This window comes from Macrosteles quadrilineatus, unplaced genomic scaffold (genome assembly GCF_028750875.1).
Source record: "Macrosteles quadrilineatus isolate MER2022 unplaced genomic scaffold, UCM_ALF_1.0 Scaffold_2__2_contigs__length_208266976, whole genome shotgun sequence".
Lineage (NCBI taxonomy): Eukaryota > Metazoa > Arthropoda > Insecta > Hemiptera > Cicadellidae > Macrosteles > Macrosteles quadrilineatus.
The window spans coordinates 9,837,157-9,862,590 of NW_026542595.1; the positions used below are offsets into that span (position 1 = coordinate 9,837,157).

Below are 25,434 nucleotides of genomic sequence, written 5' to 3' on the forward strand. Positions count from 1 at the left end.
GCTATGGCTCAGTTAAAAATGTACCTTTTTTGGACCCACAAACACACGTTTATAACATTTGGTAGCTCTGATGATGTCACTGATTTGTTACTGCATATTAAATTTGTTGAGTTAGATTGTGGGTTTTGTTGTGTGGGTCGATGGCTCAGTAACTGTACAAGGTGATTCAGGGTCTTATTAGAGTTTATTGATTTAAAAGCAAAATATGGTTACCATTTTGACTCCCTTCCCGGTTGGTTATAATGATGAGCATTCAAAGGCGATTGTAAATAAGCTTGGTTTATGTGGTGTTGTTGAAATGCATTGCTCAAAACAAAACAATGGATTTGAGTGTGGTCTAAGAGTTTTGGTCAATGCTAAGTTTATTCTAGATTTTTATTGTAAGCATGTAACATCAAACTCATTGTTACCTTTCTTTGAGTGGTACAAGAGCTATTGTACAAATGGGGCCAGAACTGAGACTCCAGCTGCTGGTGAGACGTCACCCGCACCTGTGAGCGCTGTTTACTCACCTGTTAAGGCTGTCCCCATTGTACGTAAGGACGACTGGACTAATGTTAGGGTTAGGCCCGCTGCACATTGGAGCGAGGCGAGGCGCGGCTTATTCTGTAATACACGTGTTTAAATGGAACACCGCACATTGAGCAGAGGTTGCGCGCAGCACAGCTGCAGCCTCTGTCAGGCCTCCGCGGCATTGTAGTTGGAATACAGTTTTCCTGCACCTCGCTCGCGCCTGCGTTGGTTATCTAGTGTTTTGTGAGTGAAAGATATAGTAAGTCAAAGTCAAAACATTCTTTATTCATTGTTTTGTAGCGTAAGTACATTGAACATGCGTCATTTCTTAAAAACTAATCCTTATAATACAATTTCTGTCAATAAGTACAATAATGTGTTAAAAACACCATCATTTCTGTTGGCAAATATTAAATTTAAGGCCGTTAGTTATTTTAAAACTCATCTAGTGAGTATAATGCTCTCTCAACTAGGTGTTCTTTTAATTTTCTCTTAAATTTTGAAAACTCTTGATTTGTGTCTATTATGGTAGAAATTTTGTTTAAAAATTTAGATCCTATATAATTTGGCTTTTTCTCAAACATTTTTAATCGGTGACTTTGCAACCTTATTTTTTTATTGTTTCTTGTATTATAATGGTGGATCAACTGACCAGTCTCAAATTGCTCTTGATTTTGTTTTGAGTAAACAATAGTTTGATATACATAAAGACTAAATACCGTCATAATTCTTAATTCTTTAAACTTTTCTTTAACATGGTCAGTTTGTTCCATATTTAGCATTATTCTGATTGATTTATTTTGTAGTTTTAATATCTCATTCAGATTATTAATATTGGTTGCTCCATAAACATGTATATTGTAGGCTAAATGAGACTGAATCATACCGTAATAGACCATTTTGAGAGTTGTCAGATCACAAATATTTGTTAATGTCCTGGAGAGCAGACACACCTGAATTCATTTTTGCCAGTACTTTTGCAATGTGGGAGTTCCAACTGAAACTGCTGTCTATATTTAGGCCTAAAAAGGTTGTTTGTCGAACAGGTTCTAAAGATGTATTATCAATTTTTATGTTGGGGAAAGCAATTGTTTTGTTTTTGGTGGAAAAGTTAATATAATTAGTTTTAGAAATATTCAAAAATAAATTATGCTCAATTAAAAACCTTTGGATATTAAATTAAATTAATATGTATTAATGATATTAAAACAACATATTAATTAATGATATTAAATTAATATGTTGTTAAGCATTGCATTCCTTCCCAATAATGCCACTTTCAATTAATGGATTTCTACTATTGTTTGTTTACACCAAAATATTCTCTAAAAGATCGGTCTGGCAGTTCAGTAGTTAAAACATACTCTGCATGGCTTAATTTTTTTCATGATATCACATTTACAATAACATTTTGAGGTTTTTCGGATATCGAATAGAGTAAAACTAAATTTTAAACCCACAATCAAAATCAGCAAATGTCAAAAAAATCTCCATCTATTCGCGACAGTAGGACCAAAGCTAGGAAACCTCTGTCCCGCCTCGCTAGGAGGGGTGTTAAAAACTAAAGCAAAGAATATAAATAAATTACCTCTAATTACATGTAAGAATAGGTTTGGTGTTTGAATCAGCAGGAACAAGGTTGTTACAGTACAAAAACAGTTATAATTTATTTTTGTAAAAAAATACAACCGACTTCAAACGCTCTAAAAAGAATGAAATAATTTCAATAAAGTAAACTTTTGTATTAGGCAAGCTCACGTATTTAAAGTCGGCGCGGCTCTATGATGATTTTTGATACAAAATTTAAAGAGGGTGTCCATATTGCAGGTGACTATCTATAACTAAAGTGGTTAATCTGCATGTTTTTTTCATAGTTATGCGTTAAGTGTTATTTTATTACCGTAATCAGAGATCGGCATCATAGTGGTATTACAAGTATCTTTAAAAATATTATAACGCATTTAAATGTTTCTAACTTAGAAAAGTAACGTTTTAATACTAAACTAGCTTCTTTTCCCTATCACAATATCAAACTAAATTATTTTCCTATTCATATAGAACATTTGTGTGTGTTATTTTCATAATGCATTTATTCTGAAGTAAACATAAAATACAAGAAAATATTTCCTTTAATATATAAACAAAACAGTTCAGAATGTTTTTTATATATTTATGTTATCCAGGTACAATTTATTGATTTTCAAAATACACACACAATATTTAATTTCAATCATATTTGTAGCTTGAGCCGCGCCGACTTGAAATACGTGAGCTTGCCTAATACAAAAGTTTACTTTATTGAAATTATTTCATTCTTTTTAGAGCGTTTGAAGTCGGTTGTATTTTTTTACAAAAATAAATTATTTCATGATTTTTAGTGACTGTATATTTTTTTATGTATTAATTACTTGAGGTTTTTTGATAAGCAAAACTGTTTGAAACAATCAAAAGTTCCACAGAACAATCATTATTTTAAAACTGCTTGAGTCACCTGTTCAGGTTACATAATCAATGGGTATGAAAATAAACATTTTTAGATATTCCTTAAGAAAGAAAGAGTTGTCCATTACATTAGGCCTAATGAAAAACTAATTGTCTTTTCTAGATACATTGAAATGTCAGACATCATCGTTTCCTGCAATCGGTGTACTTCTACATTATAAAAAGAAATACGTCTCAAGCCTTTTGGAGCAATATGAAAGCTATTCCTCAGCTACCAGCACTAAAAAATCTCTCAAAAGTGGAAAATTGGTCGTTAACACGTATAGTACCTTTGGAAAATATTATATGAAAGATTGGTTCAGCTAAAAGTGGTGTAAGTCATGTAGGGGGTTTTGTTTGCTCAAGATATAGCCTCGACGAAATTGCAAATCATCTTCCTCTAGGACCCTCCGAAGCAGGCATGATAGTATTGATATGTTATAGCAACTGGGTAGAGAATATTAATAAACATTCCACATCTGCAAATGAAATATGTATATGAAAGATTGGCTCAGCTAAAAGTGGTGCAAGCCATGTAGGTGGTTTTGTTTGATCAAGATATAGCCTAGTCGAAATTGCAAATCATCTTCCTCTAGGACTTTCCGAAGCAGGCATAATAGTATTGATATGATATAGTAACTGGGTAGAGAATATAAATAAACATTCCACATCTGCAAATGCATGTTTAGTAATTAAAATATTTTACATTTTTAAGACAATTGGAGATTATGCACTGTCACACTTTTTAGGTCGTGTAAGGAATAATTGCATTTAATTTATATTTAGACCTGTTTTACGAATGCTTTGGTTTTCACAATACACCTTTCTTTGTCAATATCATACAGCTATTCACTGAAACATATATGTTTTTGTAAGTCAGAATATTCAATACTAAAAACAAAATTACTGTATACACAAATCAGGTCAGACGTTAAAATACATTTTTTATAGTAACCAAAGCAAAATGCATTTTTCTCAATGTAATTCCATGGTGGAAGGAAAAAACATAGGTGTGCTATTCCCACATATTCTGACGTCACTCGGATTGCAAACAAAAGATCATCTGATTGTAACTGTCAAATTAGTATGTATTTGTTTTTATTTGAATGTTATTGTTTTTATAATAATAAAAACAATAACAACCAAATCAAAACAAACACATATACTTATTTGACGGTTACAATCAGATGATCTTTTGTTTGCAATCCGAGTGACGTCAGAATATGTGGGAATAGCACACCTATGTTTTTTCCTTCCACCATGATGTAATTCATTAAGGCTCCATGGCAAGAAATAGTTTATTGATCAATATGAAGCAACTGTTTCATGAAGAATTGTCTGTAGCTTCATTTAAATGGTTTCAACTAACAGCTGTAGGAATTTTATTATTATTTATTGCCTTCTCTGCACAAATGTAAACAATCTGAACAAATGTAAACAAAATAAGTGTTGAATATTTAAGGTTTTCAGAATTTTTCACCGAAACAAATATTATACTTAAAGATAATATATAAGGTACCAAATAGAAACTCTCCTGGTTATTTTGGTGGTGGAACCACACTGATCGGTAAAAGAATCACAGAGAAATTGGTGAACATACATAGAAAAAAAAACATCGCCACAAACAAATTGAGAACCTCCTCCTTTTGTTGGTAGTGGGGAAGGGGAAGTCGGTTAAAAACTGTATCTGGCTTATGGTGTGTAAGGCAAAAAAAAATATTCACATGGAAAAGCGACAAAAAAAAAAACACACATTGTGAACAAACAAAAAGGTCTTGGTTTTGTCATGACCTAAAAGTGCAGGATGATCGTGGTTCAAATACTTCCAAGTTTTGTATTTCTGAGGAGAACATTAACAATAGCATAAACTGTTTGGTAATTGGGGATTCATTGTTGCGTTATTCTGGGCAGAGAGCAGGACTGTTGTGAATGTCCTTCCAGGTGCAAAAACTGTGGATATTAAGCATTCTCATCCTGTCTTCTCAGCATCAATTGTAGTAGACACCAACAATCTCGCTCTTGACTACAAGGGCGAAGCTGGGTATAATGAGGAGTGGGGTAAGCGCGAGGCATTGCACAGTATGGCAGATCTATTGTCTACCACCAGACGATCTTTTCCTGACTCTATAGAGTAATTTTGAGTGGTGCAATTGTACGAAGGGACATAGAAAACTACCACCTGAATCACTTTAATGAACAGTTGTACATGATGTGCATAAACTTTGGCGTTTCATTCATAAATGCAAACCGTGTCTTGAGTAGATCAAATTTGACACAAGATGGTAGACATTTGAATAGGGCTGATAGTTTCAGGTTTGGGAATTTTATTTTTGGAATGCTTGGTAGTAAAACTGCAGACAATCTGAGCTCATCAAAATTACATCAGCTTCCTTCACAAAAACCAAAACAGTCGGGAAATGGGAGAGGCCATGCAACAAATATACGAGGATAGCTCATGTTAACATGCGCTCTTTGGGCACAGAGGTTTTGAAGAATTGAAATCTGTAATTAATGACTTTGATTTTGATGTTTTAGGTGTAACAGAAACATGGTTGAACCCAATGTTGGCCGACGACTGTTGTAATATCAATGGTTACCAAAGAAAAGCCAAAAGCCTATGCAAATTATTTTACTGCTCGAAATTTTGAGAAAAGAGTAGGAAAATAACAATGTTTACATGTTTAATTCATCTTGGTAGCTTTTTGTTAACAATGAATCTTTGACTTCTTAAACTTTGTTTGGATTGGGCCTCGAAGTATTGTTGTTGTCAAACAAGGAGATCAAGGATGATAAGGAATCACGGTTTTAAATTAGTCATTAGGAGACTCCTTTTATCTATGGTTTTATCCAGCTGATAAACAGATAGGTGACATACAGGGTGGCGCAGAGAAATGGGAAATTTTGAAGTCGTTGTTGGTGCACCTGTATGTCTTGTAGGAATGAGAAACGGAAGTCATGACGCCAAGTAGTAATAGTCCAGGAGCTGAGGGGGTTTGAGCGTGCATGAAAGTAGTACGCAATGTTATTGCTGATTATTGTAATATGGACTGTGGTGATCAAAATTACGTATGTCGCCTATTTCAAAAGTGGTCGATAAGGTGGGGGGGGAGGGGGCAAACATGGCGGTTTGCGCTATGCGTTAAAACGCTGATAGTTCGAAAACGGTAAAAGATAGAACATCGGTTAAAACGTCGTTGGAATTCTAAAAATGTGGACAACAATAATGGTTATAAGGTTCGAGGTCGTATCTCTATAAATAAACAAGTTATTGTATAAAATATGTAAAAATGGACTTTTCGTGTAGTTTTTTAACCGAAAGTAGAATTAATTTGTCAGTGTCGCAAAGAAGTAATATCAAATATCTTTGCTGATAGTTGTAATATGGACTGTGGTGATAAAAAATACGCATGTTGCCTACTTTTCAGGTGGTCGAGAACTTGGGGGGAGGGGGCCAAAGATGGCGAAACGTGCTATGCATCGAGACGACTGTAGCTCGAGAACGGTACGAGATAGGACATCGGTTAAAACGTAGTTTTAATCCAAAAAATATTACCAATAGAAAAGGACTTTGGGTAAAAAGTTGTATCTTAACTAATAAAAAAGTTATAGCAATAACAAGTTTAACAAAATCTACATCGTACAGCTATTTTTTTCGAAAATCGTATGGATTGTTGATAAATAATAGTGCAATTACTTAATTACTCTGCTAAATATTAACTAGGTGCATTTTCTTATAAGAAAAAAATATATTATTACGAATACATTTGGTTTAAAATTTAAAACACGGCCTCCAAACTACATAGGTATAATACTTGGGGTTTCGCCGCAATCAAATGCATAATACAGACTACCACTACAAATCCAATTTTAATTATTATAAAGTTGTAGGTTATTAAAATATGATTATGTAACAGATTCTTATTCAGTTATGCCAGTTATTCAGTTCTTATTAACAGTTGTGCCGATATCAGCAGCACTGCGCAGCAATTATGACGCAACCTATCGGACGAACCCCAAGGCGTTTGGAGGCCGTGTTTTACATTTTAAACCAAATGTATTCGTAATAATATATTTTTTTCTTATAAGAAAATGCATCTAGTTAATATATAGCCAAGTAATTAAGGAATTACACTATTATTTATCAATAATCCATACGATTTTCGAAAAAAATAGCTGTACGATGTAGATTTTGTTAAACTTGTTATTGTTATAACTTTTTTATTAGTTAAGATACAACTTTTTACCCAATGACCTTTTCTATTGGTAATATTTTTTGGATTAAAACTACGTTTTAACCGATGTCCTATCTCGTACCGTTCTCGAGCTACAGTCGTCTCGATGCATAGCGCGTTCCGCCATCTTTACCCCCCTCCCCCAAGTTCTCGACCACCTGAAAAGTAGGCGAAATGCGTATTTTTTATCACCACAGTCCATATTACAACTATCAGCAAAGATATTTGATATTACTTCTTTGCGTCACTCACAAATTAGTTCTACTTTCGGTTAAAAAACTAAACGAAAAGTCCATTTTTACATATTTTATACAATAACTTGTTTGTTTATAGAGATACGACCTCGGACCCAATAACCATTATTGTTGTCCACATTTTTAGAATTCCAACGACGTTTTAAACGATGTTCTATCTTTTACCGTTTTCGAACTATCAGCGTTTTAACGCATAGCGCAAACCGCCATGTTTGCCCCCTCTCCCCCACCTTATCGACCACTTTTGAAATAGGCGACATACGTAATTTTGATCACCACAGTCCATATTACAATAATCAGCAATAACATTGCGTACTACTTTCATGCATGCTCAAACCCCCTCAGCTCCTGGACTATAAGGGACATTTAGTTGAGAAGGAGCAGTGGAGTGGTGCGGAGCGTGCAGTCGCCGTGAGAGCGTACAACAAAAATGGTGACAGTGCAACAGCTGCAAATGTTTGGATGTCTGTCACTTTCATGTAATTGGACATTTCAATAAGCAGAACATGCGTTACTGAGCTCAACGAAATCCCACTGAACGTCATCAACGTCCGTTACACAGTCCCAAAGTTACAGTATGGTGTACAATACCTTGTCGTGGTGGGATTGGACCTTACTTTTTTTAGGATGAAGATGGTTCCACTGTAACTGTCACATCTCGACGAAACATTCATATGGTGGAGACATTTTTTTCTCCACGGATTCATGCTTTTCCAGATATTGAAATTCAGCATACCTGGTTTGAACAAGACGGAGCCACCTCACACACTGTCAATCTGTCAATGGCTGCATTGAGAAGTTTGTTTGGGGAACGCATCATTTCAAGGAACGCTAACGTCGTTTGGCCCCACGGTTTACATACCTCTCAGTGTGCGACTTCTTTCTATGGGGAGATCTAAAGAGCGTTGTGTACCTGACTAGGCCAAGAAATCTTATTGAGCTCAAGACTCAGATCGAAGAACACGTCGCCAACATCCCAGAGGGCACATTGCGTCGCACATTGCTAAGTCTTAAAAACCGATTGAACGAATAGGCTCAAAAAAGACAACACTTAACTTATGTTATTTTTAAAATGTGATTTTTAACTTCATTCCTATTTCCACCATTTCTTATGTATTTTCCACACTTGACCAACACATTTTCACCATTAAAGATGTGTTTTGTACAATTTTCTTGGTTTATTATGATTATTTCAAAATTTCCCGTTTCTCTGCACCACCCTGTATATTAAACACAATGTGACATGATTAAACACAATAGACCGAGGATTCTGCAAGTAGAATTACTATCCTTTTGTAAAATCGTGTGTTCATGTGTGGTTACGTTTGGATGCGCTGATGTAGGCAAAATATCACTTTTATTTCAACTAAATACTTGTATCTTATCGTTTGAATAAATGAATATGGGAAATTACGGTGTACATACATTCAATGAGGGTGGGTAATTATCACGGATATTAGAAAGGATAACGCACGGCCACCTTTAACTCCAGGACGCGGCCTGGTAGATTTGGCAACGTCGCAAGTAGGGTTGTTAAGTGTCAAACGTTCCATAAGATAACATGGCAGACAGGTGACATCAGCTCATTAATTCACACTTTATTGATTTAAATTTAAATTTATGAACATAAATTTATTAAAATATTGAAAATAAAACATACAGAATTGAAAACTAAAACAATCTGAATTGAAAATCTATATCTATATATTTAAAGTGGAGTCAATATTTTCATAGTCCAGTAGCCTAGCTTTCGTAAATACAAATATTAACAAGCCATAGAAAAAAGATATTTAACATATTACACATTATAGACTAAAAAGTAGTAAATAATTTAGTCAGCAGGTTTTTGTGGCCGTGGTGTTATTTCTATTTTGAGAATATTTATGTCAATTGGGTCAAAAATGAGAATTTAATTTTTTTATGGAGATTTAACATGGAGCCAAATTTTTAAAGTTACGATAGTCACCCTGACCATACTACTGGACGGATTTACACGCGGGTGGTACCAAAAGAAAGGTTATCGGTCCTATATGTGCAGGTTTTATTTTTATTTTGAGAATATTTATGTTAATTGGGTCAAAAATGGGAATTCAACTTTTCTTATGGAGATTTTACATGGGGCTAATTCTATTTATGTTATTAATAGACAAGCATGTTTATTGAAAACCTCTTTCTCAGCTCCTGTGCATCGCAGGGGAAATCTACGCATACTGTTAGAAAGCTATTTGCCTGTAGATGTGCAGAATCTCTTTATAAATTAAAATAGGCTCAAAAAAAGCACAAAATATGAATTTAAAATTATAAAAAAATAACATGGTCCTTATGGGTTGTCATGTTGGTGAATTAAAGTTTGTGACATTAAAGTTACAAGGATTACCAACAGGGTGCAGCACTATTATTTCTTTTACATTTATGACAACAGCTAATTTGCAACCAAAAGGTGAGTGAGCGTAGCGAACGAACTTCAACCTGGAGGCGAGTTAGCGTAGCGAACGAGCTAACCTGAAGGCAAGTGAGCGCAGCGAACGAGTTCCAACCTAAAGGTGAGTGAGCGTAGCGAACGAGCTCCAACCTAAAGGTGAGTGAGCGTAGCGAACAAACTTCAACCAGGACGTGATTGAGCCATGCGAACGAGATAATCTTGAAAATTAAGAAGTTAAACGGGGCAAAGCCCGCGGGTTACAGCTAGTACAGTATAAAAAGAAGATATTGGTTGGTTTCCATGGTTGCAATGCGAATACTCACAATATCACAATGTTTAAATTTGCTTTGACATTTCAATGTAAACCAGAAGAATTGTCAAATTGTTTATTTTACAATTTCAGACAGCTGATGCAACGAAATTAAATTTAACTAGTGAACCTGTGCGGCTCAATGCCCCGCAAAAAACATATGAATTTAGAAAACAAATTCATCGTGTTATATATTGACTCGACGTCGAAGATTAAATACAGTTAATAATAAGGCTTTAGAAGGGAAGCAGTCCAGCCATTTTCTAGCTGTATGCGTATCATATTTAGTAAATTAATAAGTGTTCAAGTTCAAGTATGTTAAAGGGTAGTTATTTTTTTAAAGATTTTAAAAACACATTTAACAAAACATTTTATCATATCAAACCAATAGGCCTATGTATCATATTTTGAGGGTCATAAAATGCTGCTTGAAGAAAACACTTTAAAAAATAAACACTAAAAACAATATTTTTATGACCAAATCACTTCCATGAATACTACAATTTTAGTCCTAAAGTTACCTTCAGGAATATTAACCTGGCCAGAATTTTCCGTAATGAATATGCGTATCCTATTGAAAGATGTAGCCTTACTTAAAACAACATATATATAGTTGCTCCATGACTGAAATTGGTCTGGCTAAGAACAGTGCTGCTCTTTAATTAAAGTGCTTGTGCTGCAAATGCCAAAGATAACAGAAATTAGCATCTTTCCATTTTAAAAGGTAAGTTTGTTCCAGACGGGCAAATTTGTATCCTCAAAATCAAAATAACTCTATATTTAAAAACTCAGTTGGATTTTCTAGATGGGCGTCTCCGCCTTCGTCTGTTTTCGAGGACCCACTCTTCTTCCCTTTGGCATACTGACAATTAATTACCTAACTTGTCAAGTTCATGTAGTAATTCATTAATACTGTTAGTTTATAAAAAAAAATTAGATAAAAGTTACTTGGCCTTGTGCTTTTATAACTGCAAACTCAAAATACACTCACATGTAAAAAAGAATCAAGTTATTGGTTAAAAAAAAACTATGTTTGTGTAAAAACATTATTCACATGAAGTAGATAATTTGTTTGATTTCTCGATCAGCTGTTTCGTTTCTAATGAATTAATAATTCCAAAGATTTGTGATTTTAAATACATACATTATTATAGTAAAGTTTTCTATGTCATGGTAACCTAGTCTCAACTAAATTTTTCTATTCCCAGCATTAAAATAAAGTAGTGAGATCCATTATGAGTAAACTTTAAGGTACACAATCCTTGATTGAAATGTAGTATACATTAACAGCCATAATACACAGCAATTATTTTTTAGTAGACTTTGACTATTTTCAAGTAACAAACATATGTTTCTGTAAATGAAAATGATCTCCCACGTTATCCTTATGGAGAAATACGAAACTTTAAAGGGCCCCAGGGCCTCGCTCTCTAATTATTTCCCGAAAAAAAGGTTTCCTGCACAACTTCACGTTACGCTCTTTCCAATGACACCAAAAACATATCAATCAGTTCAGTAGTTTCGGAGAAGTAATTGTCACAAAAAACCTGCTTGCGTATTAAATAAGTAAATAGATATTTTACACAACTACTAGGTGAAACCATCGATCTCTATTAGTAGTAATAATAGAGATCGATGGGTTAAACCCGTCAGTTGCTTTAAAGGCTTACGATAATTCCTCAAACTGCAACAGAGTGAAATTATAAAAAATGTTAGCATTTAGTATTGTTTAATGAGGATAAATAAGTGTAGAAACAATAATGACTATTGCGTTAGTTACAAAATATGGTTGATCATTCAATGAATAACATATTTCGTAAACCGTCCGTCACGACGGTTATTGTTCCTATGTTAACTGGTTTCTCTTTTTTTTGATGAATATAATAAAATGAAGAATGCTTTTGGAAGAATCTTTAAATAATATTAAAATCGTATTGGTGGATCTTTTGTTGTACACACTTTTGCGACTTCATCAGTGTTATGCAGATTAAATCTGTGTTTTTTTTTTACAAAAATATCTGTATGTTGAGAAGGCACGTCTTTACTTCAAAGGGAGGCCCACCCTAAAGCTGTGTAAGTTTTATTTTTCCTTCGCCACGTCATCATACCGTACTACTGTGCCAATGAATAACCCTCCAATTTTAGCAATAATAATTTTTTAGCATAATTTTGATTCCATTTCATGCGGATATCAGTTGTCTCAGCCTTATCAATTACATAAAGTTTTCAATATAATCTGTCTTCGGAATGTAAGGTATAGTGGAATATACTTGTAGTGAAGCTGGCTTTTATTCTTGAAATGAGGAACCTCGTTCATATGGTCATGGGACTTCATTAGCAACAAATAATGTAAATGACAAAGCAATGCTGCATTTCCAAAAAGTAAATACTGTAAATTGTTAGGTAAATAGTGACGTTTACATGCATTGTTGTTGATCAACGTATCTTAGAAAGGATGAGGATATCTAGTTCAAAACGAACATGACTTTTCTGTCATGACAGTAACTGCTTAAATGGAAATACGTTTTTGTGAAATTTGTTTTACAGTCGAAGTGTAGTGTTATTTTCACAAATCTCACTTAAGGCCAACCAAGTGGGCCACGGTCCGTAATAGGCCACTGCAAACCATCTGTCAAGATATAGGTAATATTTTAGGCAAGGTTTCTGTGTTTGAATGTTATTACACAGGATAAGAGCACAATGAACTTCTTCTGTAGATAAATAATCCGTTGGTTGAGAAAAATATAAGCCGAATTGATAAATGTCACAATCTAAGCGCATTAAATTGGTTCTGGCCTGAACATTTTTTGTAGTATATAATTTGGGCATTTTTATGTTACTATCTTGGTAAGTTACCGGTGCAATTTACAAAATTTCTTTTAGGGATAAACTAAATGGTTTTTGTTGCTGAGTAGCGCTAGTAAACATGCACAACCCTTTTCGTTAGTTCAATAACAGCCAAAGGCTCTATTTTGTTTTCACTAAGCTGAATGAATACATCAAATTAATATCTCTAAAAAGTCTGCAATCAAATTGCAGTTTTGCAGATTAATGACTTTCTAAATCATGCACATATTTCTTCATAACAATTATTACAAATTTAATCCAGTTGCCGTAAACCACAATTAATTTAACAAAATATGGACACGGCTCATATGGGAAACGTGCCCTTCTGCACTATTATTTTGTATTGTAATACACAATCAACATTTTTTCCAATAATTGAAAAAATGTATGAAAATAGTCTCATGAACCTATGATGATCTGTCTTGGACATAACAAAATATTGGCAAAAGTGGTCAAAAAGGCAGACACAAATCCGTAAAATAGATATAAGATAATTCGATAAGAAATCATTTTTTAAGAGTTACTGTAATATTAATGTTTTACAATGATTTTGTAATGGAACGTTATATTGTAAAACATGAGATGATGCAGAACAAAATAAATTTTAAAATCAAAAAATGACATTGCAAATACTTCTTTTTGACCAACTCAGTAACTCCCTATAATATGGGTTGTTTAAAATACAATTTAAATATTAACAGCTTTTTCATTAAAATTAGTGAACAATTATCCATATAACGATAATGTAAATAAATCTGGGAAGGAAATTTTAAAGGATTCTAGGGCAGAGCCCTAAGGGAATTTACTTTGTTTTCTTTTGATGGCTCATCTACAGACAGAGACCTTTCTTTGGACACCTCTATCAAGTTTCTACGACCAGCCGTTCTCTCAAATTAGTGGAGACAAAGTTTCCAATTAAATATTTAGATTCACCCATGTTACTCTTTTGGGAGAAAACCCAACGTTGATGGAAGATTCTGCCCAAACTAATAAACACTCCAAAAAATGAAAAATAAAAACTTTGCAATACTACAGACCAGGGCCATTCTTTTGACATTTTAACCATCAAAATCGGTCAAAAAATGAGGGAGGAGTTCTGTTTACAAAAATCGGCTTAGCGAATTATATACTATATATAGATCTAGTGCACCTGTTGCTCGAATTCGAGCAATTGCAAAGTATTCCAGGCGTTATTTCAAAACTAATAACAGTTATAATTTCCGATTACTTAAAAGAGTCAACTCAAAAGTAGTGTAATCAATCACTCCACTTTCACTATAGTTATCAAAACTGAAAACGAACTCCCTCTGAAAACGAACGCTTTTGTGTGTATCATATGTGTTTACTATGAACAGCTGTAAATTATTCGTCTGCTAAATAGACAAAATATTAAGATTGGGATTTTAATATTTTGGGATTTTTTAGATTGGGATTTTGATGGCCTGTGGGGCAAAGCCCGACAACTTTTATTACAGGAATTGGTGAAAGGAGGCGTCTACACAAAAAATACTTAAATTTGACAGATCGTTTGTAAAAATCCGTCCATTATTAACGGAGGAGTAGTGTTTCGTAGAAATTGCCTTCACGTATTATACAGTATATAAGGATAGAAGATAGATAGATGTGGTAGGTTTATTTAATTTAACACTTTATCATAGAATATTAATTCTAAAACTATGTCAATAGTTACAGAAATAAAAAAAATCTATAACCGTTTCTGTATCAGACCAGGTTCAGCTTTAGATTTTTTTTAAGTGACTAAGTTATTAAAATGATGTGATTGAAAAATTTTAATGGAGTATGAAAATTACATTACGATGGGTAGATGTTTGATATGAATTTGGAGGCTTTTTTCATAAATTCGAACTGCTTAACATGTGTTGGATTAACTTAACATTACTTGCACTTCATATTTACTTGTTTACATTTAGGTAAATTTAGTTTGTGTTTTGCTACATATATGCTTAAATTAAACTAAAGAATATAGTAAATAACTACATTGCACGCCGTTGATTTTTATGTTAAATCTGTGGCATATTTAATTATTAAATGGTAATACAGAACACTCTTATTTTATCTTAATATAGCTTGCAGTTCTTGAAGCTGATGAAGAGAACTGGTTTGTATATATTATGTTTGTTGATATTTTTGTAGAGTAGAATCAGAGATGCAATGAAACATATACTGTTTTTACTTTTACATATTTTAGTCCTTGATGTTTTGATAATCATATTACTTTTGTCTGCCGTCTTTAATGGTAAATTAATAATGTACAACTTTTTATAGTATAGATATTATTTCTTTGATATCTCAAAAGACTATTGATAAGGAACAACAGTATTTGTAAAGTTTTTAACAGCTAATTTTAGTGTGCTAATGATTTATTGTGAGTAAATATGGAAGGATTTGTGATTTAATTTGAAGAAGATTGGCCTAAAAATTTGTTTATTTAAATTTAATAAATAGTAGTTTTGAAACTTAAAGATTGGAAAAAATGTCAAAAATTAAGAAAAAAGATATGTAAATAAGGAAGATGAAGGTAAATCATGTATGTGGATAAGTTATTCAAAAATATTGTAAGTTTTTCTCATATCAGCCTACACAAGATTTAAAAACAAATAAAAACCAAAATGCTGGTTTCCAGTTCTTAATAGATTTAAATGCCAGAAGCATTCTATAAAGGCCATAAAGGTTAAAAATAGTTATACGTCCACCAACGCTTTTAGAAACAAAATTCAACCTCAACCTTTTAAGGTTGAACTTTGTTTCTAAAAGCGTTCGCGGACGTGTAACTATTTTTTACAACAGATGTAAGATCAAAATGTTTCTACAGTATTTCGTGTCCTCCTCTCGTTTTAAAGCACGGGTGCAACGGCTAGTAATCTATGAGTTGTTTATATCGTTGGTAATTTATAATTTCAAAAGAATTTGTTGGCTTTTTGTATTCAGAAAATTGACCCCTAAATATTTATTTTCATATGCACATTGGGTAGCACTTTTATCCTCTAGATGTGGCTTTCTTGGGTTTGGATGATATCCCGTGAAAGCCCTTCGTCCTATGCTTTTAAAATTTCAAAGTTTGTGCTGAACTCTGTTGTCAATCATCTGAACTTTTTCAGTTTAAATTTGTTTAAATCAAAACAAGATGGCCGTGATACAATTTTGTTTGGATCCAAACGAAACTGGTGTTATCGTTACGGTTGGTGATGTTTTGGTGAATTCTAGTAACATATTTTACTGTTATTTTTTTGAAAATGGAAAGAAGAAAATTACTTACGTTCGATTTTGTGTTTTCATATGTTTCATTAGTATTTGTAATTTTTCTAAGATACCTCGAAGAGATCGTGCACGCAATGAAAACAATAAGTCACGCAATACAAATAATAGGGTTATGACGAGACATAACTGTTTTCACCCTTATCAACTGCCCTTAGCCATGGACAATTCAGTGTATCCCCCTTTTTAAACTTGGACTAATGAATGAAGTATGTAGTTTTTGTGATGCTTTATCTATACTATTATATACAAATCTAGTGGTGTCTGTCTGTATGTTTGTTACTAATAGGCGCATAAACTACTGAACTGGCTGGGCTTTAATTATACAAAAATATAGCTACCATACCAAGGACCTTTATAGGACTATTCACACTTCGATACTGACCGTGGGCTTTGCCCCTTTGGCTTTAAAAGTTCTGAGGTGAGGATTTTAAAAGTAAATATTGATTGGTCTCCATGGCTGTCATGAGAACACATACAACGTTTGCAATTCGCTATGCCACCCAAATGTAAACAAGCTGAACAATCAAACCACATTAATTCACATTTCCACAGCTAATTTATAAATAGGCATATAATATTCTCTACAAACATGTGACATGTTTATTTAATCTTATATTTGATGGTTCATTGATTATTAATTTTATGAAAGAAGTGAGATTGTATATCTATTGCTGTATCTAACCCTAATTAATCATTTAAAATTTCGCTAATGTGAATAATTGTATTGAAAGATTTTGGTGTAAAAAATAGAGAAATTATAAAGTTCACTTTAATTCAATCATTTTAACATTTTTGAACAATTAACATGTGTTTAGAGTAGGGCACACACCTTAAAAATGGAAATTTTTTCTCAAGAAGATAATTAATTGTATATTTTGCCATTTTGAGAGAAATATTGTTTACACTATTTGCCTGTTCACAAATTTTTAATTCATAATTTCATATTACTACCCATAGATTAGTTATTATGTTTTCTAATCCAGAGGTAGTTACTACCTATCTATATTATAACTGTTGACACTTCCTGTAGATTTCACATTCTATTCTAATAATGAATAACTTTTTACGAGCGTTTCATGTTCATCACATGTATATTTTAAACCAAGTTCCTCTTAACTTAACCTACCCTTGACATAAACATTTTTTGAATGACGTTAAATTTCCTAATTCTAAGCTGATACACAAATATTTCAATTTAAAAACAACAATAAAAAACTAAGTTGTATATTCACTTGCCTTTGGTGCACGAATAGTAGGAGCTATAAATAGTAGGGATAAGTATATTTCTGTTTGTTTTAGTAGTAAGAGTGTTAATGTTTTTGTTTGTTCACATAGTATATACTGAGATATTTTTATAATCAATGCTAAGTGAGCAATGCTTTTTAGAAGCAAGATCACAAGTTTCTTTTCATTTAAACCGTAATATGCCCCAGATATTGTAAATTATTGTTTGTCTATGTTTGATTTTATCATTTAAAAGTAAGTAAAAGCTTTGAGTTTTTTATTTGTTTTATTGTTTGAAAATATTTTTTTATGTAATTATTAAGTTTAAAGTTTGATATGTACATTTATTGGAATTGAATCTTATTTTACACTGTTTTTCATTTCAGATTTCAAAAAGCACCATTTAAACATACATCATCCCCGGACGAAGGTCGGGTACTCTGCTAGTATTTCATATGTAAAAGCAGCTACAGGCGTTATTATTAAATTAATTAAAATATATATAGGATTTTGGAGTCACGAAGTGACGCTGGCTGCTAGTATTAACTTAAATACAATTCACGTAGAACTATTTTAGTTTTGCCTATTTCACCTTACTAAGATAGAACCACTTAAAAGATTTACCCGTCACCCTGGTTGGGAAGTCGCCTTCCGTCCGTGGCTGCAATCTGGATACAGCGATCACTTTGCCTATCTGCGGTCTGACCAGGCGCAGCAAGCACATCCTAAACACTTACACTAAACTCCGTTTAAAGGAATTAATTAAAGGTATTAATCATACACACACAAACATATACACACATTATTATAAACTATATATAATCAAATAATTATTTTTGTAATAGTTATCATATTCTATTATCAGGTACTGTATGTAGTTGTTCTGTCATGATTGTAATAGCAGGGCTTTTTATCTAAGTAAATTTATATCTCTAGTTGTCATCTAGTTAGTGTATGTTAACTTTGTCATTTTACTGTTCTGTACTCAACTTGTTGTTACAAGCCATTGCATAGTTTACTAATTTATACATTATTGTAAATGGAGTGATCCGTTGAAAATCATTAAATAGAACCATCAAACTATAATATCGGCAAATTGTTGTTGTCATATGGTCAAAATAATTTACCAACGTTGAGAGGTATGGGAATTTTAATTATATTTTATAAGTTGTAATAAATAGTGTACTGTCATACAGTTTGATTACACTTTTAAGTAAAAATGAAACCTATCATTTGAACAACATAAAATAACTGCGCTCATTTATTGCATAAAATTGTTTATGGTAACAAGTTTAATAACTTCTAATAGTTTACTTATAGTTAACTTCAGTTAGTTTACTATGTAGAATACTCTGTACGATACTTTTAATAAGCATTCTACATAACTCAAATCATATACCTCGAAGTTAAAAAAATGATTAATAGGACAATGCACACAAACAGCTTACTTTATCATATCGAGCAGTCAAAACAACAAGCGAAAAGTCGATGTGTATAACTCGCGCGAGGAAACGGTCGTGTATGTCAGGACCGACAGTAAAACAACATTGTAAATAAACAACACGTACAGTTACGTAAACACTGTTCTGCGTTGCGACGGTTGACGACATAGTTGTGCGTTTCTCCGCCAGGTCGTGGGAGCGTTAGCGACGTGCCGTCTCATCGACACAGTCCGACAGAGACAGAGATACCGCGGCACGTAGGTGCGAGAGAGAAGAAGCTACTCCGTCACCATGAAAAGGTGCAGCGGCTCGGCCAATGGCGGCGGCTCCGTAGCGCGCAGGCCCCCCTCTGTCCGCCAAAACAGTAGCTTTTGTTCAGTTCAGTTTCGTGTTGGCACCGAGGCGAACGGACGCTCCGTGACTGTGTAGTTGACATCAGGGGTAGAGCAGAATACCGACCGTAGTGAGTAGGTTCCCCCCAGTGACTCGTGCTGGTGTCTAGTGTTGTGTAGAGAGAGGGAGGTTTCTGTTTTGTACGAGGTCCGAACAATCAGCCACGCTGGAGATCTACCTGGAGATGGAGGCGCAAAGCCAGGACGGCGCGGGTCCGGCGGAGGTGCCTAATGATCCCGGGTGAGTGACATTAGCATGACGTACCTAGACATAGTCATAAAACAAGACTACAGTAGATAACATCACCTGCGGGGTCAACATAACCTATACGCGGTACCTCGCCACCGTATCTGGCCTGCACAGCTGATCGTGTACTGTACTTGGGGGATAAACTGTAATATCAATACTAAAACACAATATCAAAACAACAAACAAACAGTTAGGTTATCAACAACAGTGATAACTAACCTCACTTTTATACCTTGGTAAACTAACCGTGTAATCAATGTAATCTTACACTAGTTAAACACACGATTCCGTATACCATTTTAATACCGATAGTGTATGCTTATTGATAACGTTACTGATAAGAGATAAGCCCTCGTAGCTTGGACGTCAATCCGAGAGTACTCGAGTATCACATGTTTATCATTTACTACTTACTGTCGAGTGGTTCAGCATGATAAATAATCTTGTTTTGAAGCTTTATCAATTTGATAAATAAACTTTGATAACGTTTAAGACTTAATATTATTTAAAAATTAAAATAGACCTAGTAATTAATTAGTTATTAGTTTTAGTGTTTTCAGTAAGTAATAAAATTAGTATTATTAGCAAGTGATGATTAAATAGGTGTTATGTGCGTTAAATCTTGCCTGTAATGATAATAATAATTAAAATGATAGTTAACAACTATAAGCCTAAACATTGGTAAAAATTGAAACGCAAAAATGGTACAAACGTTAAATATATAGACATTTGAGGTTAAACTAGCAATTGAATTAAATAGTTTTTATGACGGGAGGTCGCTTTCATAAATTACCCTCGCCAAAATGTTATTTAATTTGATTTAATTGCCTTCAAATATACTGTAGTACCACCGGTACATATTAAGCGTAAGGTTTTAGAAAACAATTTTTCATAGGAGATGACATCAATGAATTCCATTAGTACGAATACGTACACAATAATTATTATTTGCAATTTAAGGTGATTAAAGATGATAAGCTTGAATTAGCGGCAAGCAAGAGCGGGGTTGACTCTATTGATCGGGCCCGGCCGGCCGGCAATGTAAGCGTGGGCATTCCACCCGGAACTACGCAAATATGTGAATTATATCCCATATACAGTAGTATAATATCACGTGTTACGTTTTATACTCCATGGAGCGCGACACAGCTGGCCACTCTGCTTCTCAGCTGATTAATTAATTTTAACTGCGGATGCATCTCATTCTTTCATTGTTATCTCGTTTATAACAGTTTTTAGGTTAGGAATGCACTTCAACACTTGTGTATATTAGTGTACGGTACATTTTCTATTCATTTGTGTACGGATTGTGTTTTTAAGGGATTTGTTTTAATTAAAAAAATATTGTTGTGTCAAATTCTAGAAATACATAGTGAACTAAATATTATTCAATACACGATACTATGGGAGTATGAATATTACATTCAGCATAATAGGCCTACATTAATATAAAGTTGAAAAAAACTAGCTTAAGCCAAAATTTTTCTCATTACAGTACCTAATCATTTTACATTTTACTGTTTTAAAGATTTGTTAAAATTATTTAACTGTTTAGTAACCAACTCTGTTAAATATAAAATATTTACGGAAACATTTTTGATATTTACCTACTAAGTTACCTAATTAATTATTTCTAAGAAATGGTAAGTGGGTTAATATTTTTTGTCAGAAGATTCGCCTCCTATAGATGTAAATAAAATAGGCCTAGTAAACGTTGGCTATCAACCAACGTAAGTAAGCTTAATAAGTTTGATGTAGTTATGAATGAACATTTCTATGGTAATGTGTTGACTTTGTTGAAAAGTATTTGTATTTCCATATCTTGCAAGTGATAATAAATGCCGGCGGCTATCGTATGAGATAAAATGTTTATTCGATATAGTTGGCCACATTAACCCTCTAACTTATGCCATTGTATTTAAACTGTTACAACAAAACTTTAAACTTAATACTAAGAACAATTAAAGGGTAGAACTTCCGGTATAAAAATAGGTAATAATTAGGTAGTTTTAAAAGACCACTTTTCTTAATAGGCCTACTAAAAAGTGTTCAATAACAATTAACGATCAAAACCTTTGGCAACAAAAAGATTAGACCTAGGTACATTTGTACTTAAGTTGTAGTTAAGTTATGCTAGCTTTAAAACAGTTTATAGAATACGGTAGGCATACTTAATGTAAAAGGAAAATATTATCCATACAATCGCTTTAATATTACCGGTAATTTTAAATACTTGCGACAAATAAGTAACTACGAAACTAACACTACTTAGGCTATTAAGTTTAATTTTAATGAAACATGAGAGCTATTTAGTATTGGGCTCTTCTGCAACTGTGTTAACCATTAGATACCTATTTAACTTATTCGCTAATTTCAATTACAATTTCAAACATTGTAATAAATTGTTATTTTATATTATTTGAATACTTTATTCGTAGTTAAGATAATTTTTTTTTCTTTACCAATGAACAATAAATGACGTTTGTTGTTTATTTTGTCCTTATAACTGATTAATAATGGATCTTATAACATAAATCTATGGTTACGTTTAGTTTAATTTAATTATAACTTTAATACGGTAACGAAAATCAATAAATAAATACCAAGCATTCGATTGAAGATTAGCGTTATAAAATATTAAAATAATATAAATATCTAACTCAAATAATATTTCTAAATTAATTACTTAAGTAGTCATCAATCGAAAATATTTTCAAGTGATATTACCTGTATTGTTCTAGGAGTTATAACTCTTATTATTGAACATGTAAATTGTGGCATATTTTTTAAATGTGCTGTTTTTCACTTATTAAATGGAATTGAGAACGTGCCTACACTATTGTAGGCACCGACGTGGCGGCACAACCAATAAACCTCTTAACATTAAAGTATGGTGTAATTATTAATCTTAAACAGATGATTAAAATCATATGAACGTCATAGTGTTTTGCCATTTTAGAATTCACTAGGCATACACCAGGACTACCTTTTAATATAGGCCTACCTAAAGTATTTTTGTTGAGAACAAAATAGACCACAATTAATTAGTTTATATGTATACTACTTTTTAGGGACCTGTATAAAAAATTACAAGTTACAAGCTGCATCTTGTTATTTGTAATTTCCAATAGATTTTCATCGGACGATTAGCTAGTTTACTAATAATATTAGTTAGTAGTTTATAAATTTCAATTCACACATATCAGTTCCGGCAGAGTTCCGTCACAGTTCAATCGTTGTTGCATCCTTAATTTTTCAGTCAAACTGCCAGTCATTTGGTTTCAGTCAGTCTTCCGTCACTTTATTTACAATGATGAGTCAACAATTTTTAATTAGGCTACAACAAAATATTCTATGAATTTTTCATCGTCTATCTAGTTGATTGCTACAAACAGTACTTAAAATTTAAAACGAGCATTTAAATAAAAAACACTATTTTCTAACCTCAAACACATCCGTCAGGCGTCCGAACAATCCAAAAATATCTGTGAGATGAAATCTGAAATTGACTGACAGACGCCGGCAGAGCGACTGACGGAACTGCGTCGGATGAGTGTATATAGCGCAATAGAAAGTTCATTAATAATATTTTTTCCGTGACGTTACTGATTTGACTGTACTGTGATGTGGCGTGTTAACACGTTTTGCGAATACAGTAATATGAATTACCTTAATACCATACTTATGTTTAAATACACTTTCAATATAATACGATGCAATTGTTTTTCCTATTGAGCTTAGGACGGTGTGTCGGACCAATCTACACCTCATGTAGACAATGGCTCGAATAATGGCTTCGAAGTGACAGTGTTTTTAATGTTCTTGTACAAGATCTGATGATGAAGACTTAGTCTTCGAAACGCGTTATCCGTAAGGAACAAACAGGATCACTCTGGCAGTACTCAGGTAATTTTATACCTTTTATAATAAAAAACTCTTCAGCAGCTGATTGAAATAAATATTCAGGGTTGGTAGGTCATTGAAAACCTGGGAAAGTCAGGTAATTTTGTTTGGTCTGAAAAAGTCAGGGAATTATGTTAAAATTCTGGAATTTCTCCTGAAAGATTACCTTTTTACAGATATGCTACATTTTGCTCTAAACATGTTTTTAACATGTTGATGACTAATGGCAAAAAGAACGACATAAGCACTGATGCACAATTTTTTATCGATAGTTAATTATCGGTGCGGGGGAGGAATCGATATGTATATAGTTCGAAACAAGCTCTGTATTAGAGAGTTATTAAAATGAGTTAAATATTTACCTTTTTTCTAATATTTCTTGATTTTTATTAGTCGATATCGACTTACGGTATACCTGGAAAAAGTATAATATCAGTCTGGAAAAGTCAGGGATTTTTTTCAAATTTAGTACCAACCTTGACATTGCCCTTATGATGGGCATATCCAAGATGACCGACAGCCTCCAAGGACTCCATTGGAAAGAAGTCAACAATAACAAAACTACAAAGAAAATTTCTAATCCCTCAGTACCATGGATACTTATATTAGCTATTTGAAAACAATATTTTGGAATGATAGATAACCCTTCAGCGGCTGTTATAAATTATCCAAGGTGACCGCTAGCCTCTTAATCTTGCCATGTACGTTGCTGTTTGGCAATGAACATTTCAATACTGATTCCGAGAAGTTGAGTTCACTGTATTTAAGAGCGGAGTTGGACACGTAAATTAAAGTGAACAGAGCGTTGTTAGTAGGCCTAATAGTCCCAGGAATATCCGACAATGCGCGATGCGCGAGTTGACAATACACGTTATTACCCCTGATACACGCATAGCCGCAGCGACGTGTAACTTATGTACATGAGCCGACAGGGCATTTCTAATTTTAGGCCGTAGACTGCATGCCGAGGCTCTGCAGACTGCACTAGCCACCAGAGACCTGCACTTCATTTGTGACTTTCATTTAATTGCAAGTCTCGTTGGGAGCAAAATGTGTAGGAATGCGAACACATTTGTTACTCTACCATGAGTTGTTGGAGGTGTTAAAGTACCATAGCTTAATTTAGTTAGCATTTAAAGCATTTTACACTTTTTGGAAATCTGATGGTATGGGCTTAATACAAAAATAGTGTAGGCTACTTTAATACTTAGATGTTCTGTGATCTTTTAATCTGCCTTATTGTCTAAAGATATAGGGATGGAATAAATCCCAAGGTAGTAACTCTTATTAAAGTGTTTGGCGGCTTCTTTCAACCTTGCGCTTGCCCATCCACATGATCCTGGGGCCTCTGCATGCTCTGCGCTAAGATAAAACTTTGTCCATTTCAACGTTTTGTTTTCCTATTGTTATCTTTGAAATGATACATAAAATAACTTAATAAAATAAATGCACGAGAAATGAGAAAAGGTTATAACCAAATGGTAAAACACTTAGTTTAATCGGGAAAAAAACTTTACCGTACATTTTTGGAAAGTAAAAATACTGATATTTACTTATTTAACGTGTTTATGTACTTTAAACAGACCTAATTTCTAATTTTTGTCATGATATTGACTAATATGCTGTAAACACTAAAATTCGCTAAACAATCATGTTTCGCATAGATTTTACCCATGATTTACATTATAAGTTGTTTTGTACATTTACCTGTACGATTTAGAAGATCCATCAGACTATATATGGAGGACATACAATATAACTCTTCAACGAACCTTAGGAGGGTTTTCTAAGGATTTTACAAACGATAATATCTACTTATATGTAAAACTATAATGTAAAAATGCATATAACAAATGTATGTTTAATGTCAAATGCTACTAGCGAT

The 25,434-nt window shown here is 33.3% G+C and overlaps 1 protein-coding gene across 11 annotated transcripts in view; it reads left to right on the top strand.

Moving 5' to 3' along the window:
• The first annotated feature begins 19,337 nt into the window (after positions 1-19,337).
• LOC128986010 (RNA-binding protein Musashi homolog Rbp6) overlaps positions 19,338-25,434 on the top strand; it is an 802,253-nt gene continuing 796,156 nt past the window's right edge. For 2 of the 11 annotated variants that reach the window (XM_054406069.1, XM_054406070.1), the window contains exon 1: positions 19,341-19,637. In XM_054406069.1, coding sequence (XP_054262044.1) covers positions 19,582-19,637 — 56 coding nt within the window. In that variant the 5' untranslated portion in view covers positions 19,341-19,581. Of the gene's footprint in view, positions 19,638-25,434 lie in introns of all 11 variants that reach the window. The other 9 variants (XM_054406074.1, XM_054406075.1, XM_054406067.1 and 6 more) reach the window with 8 other exon arrangements.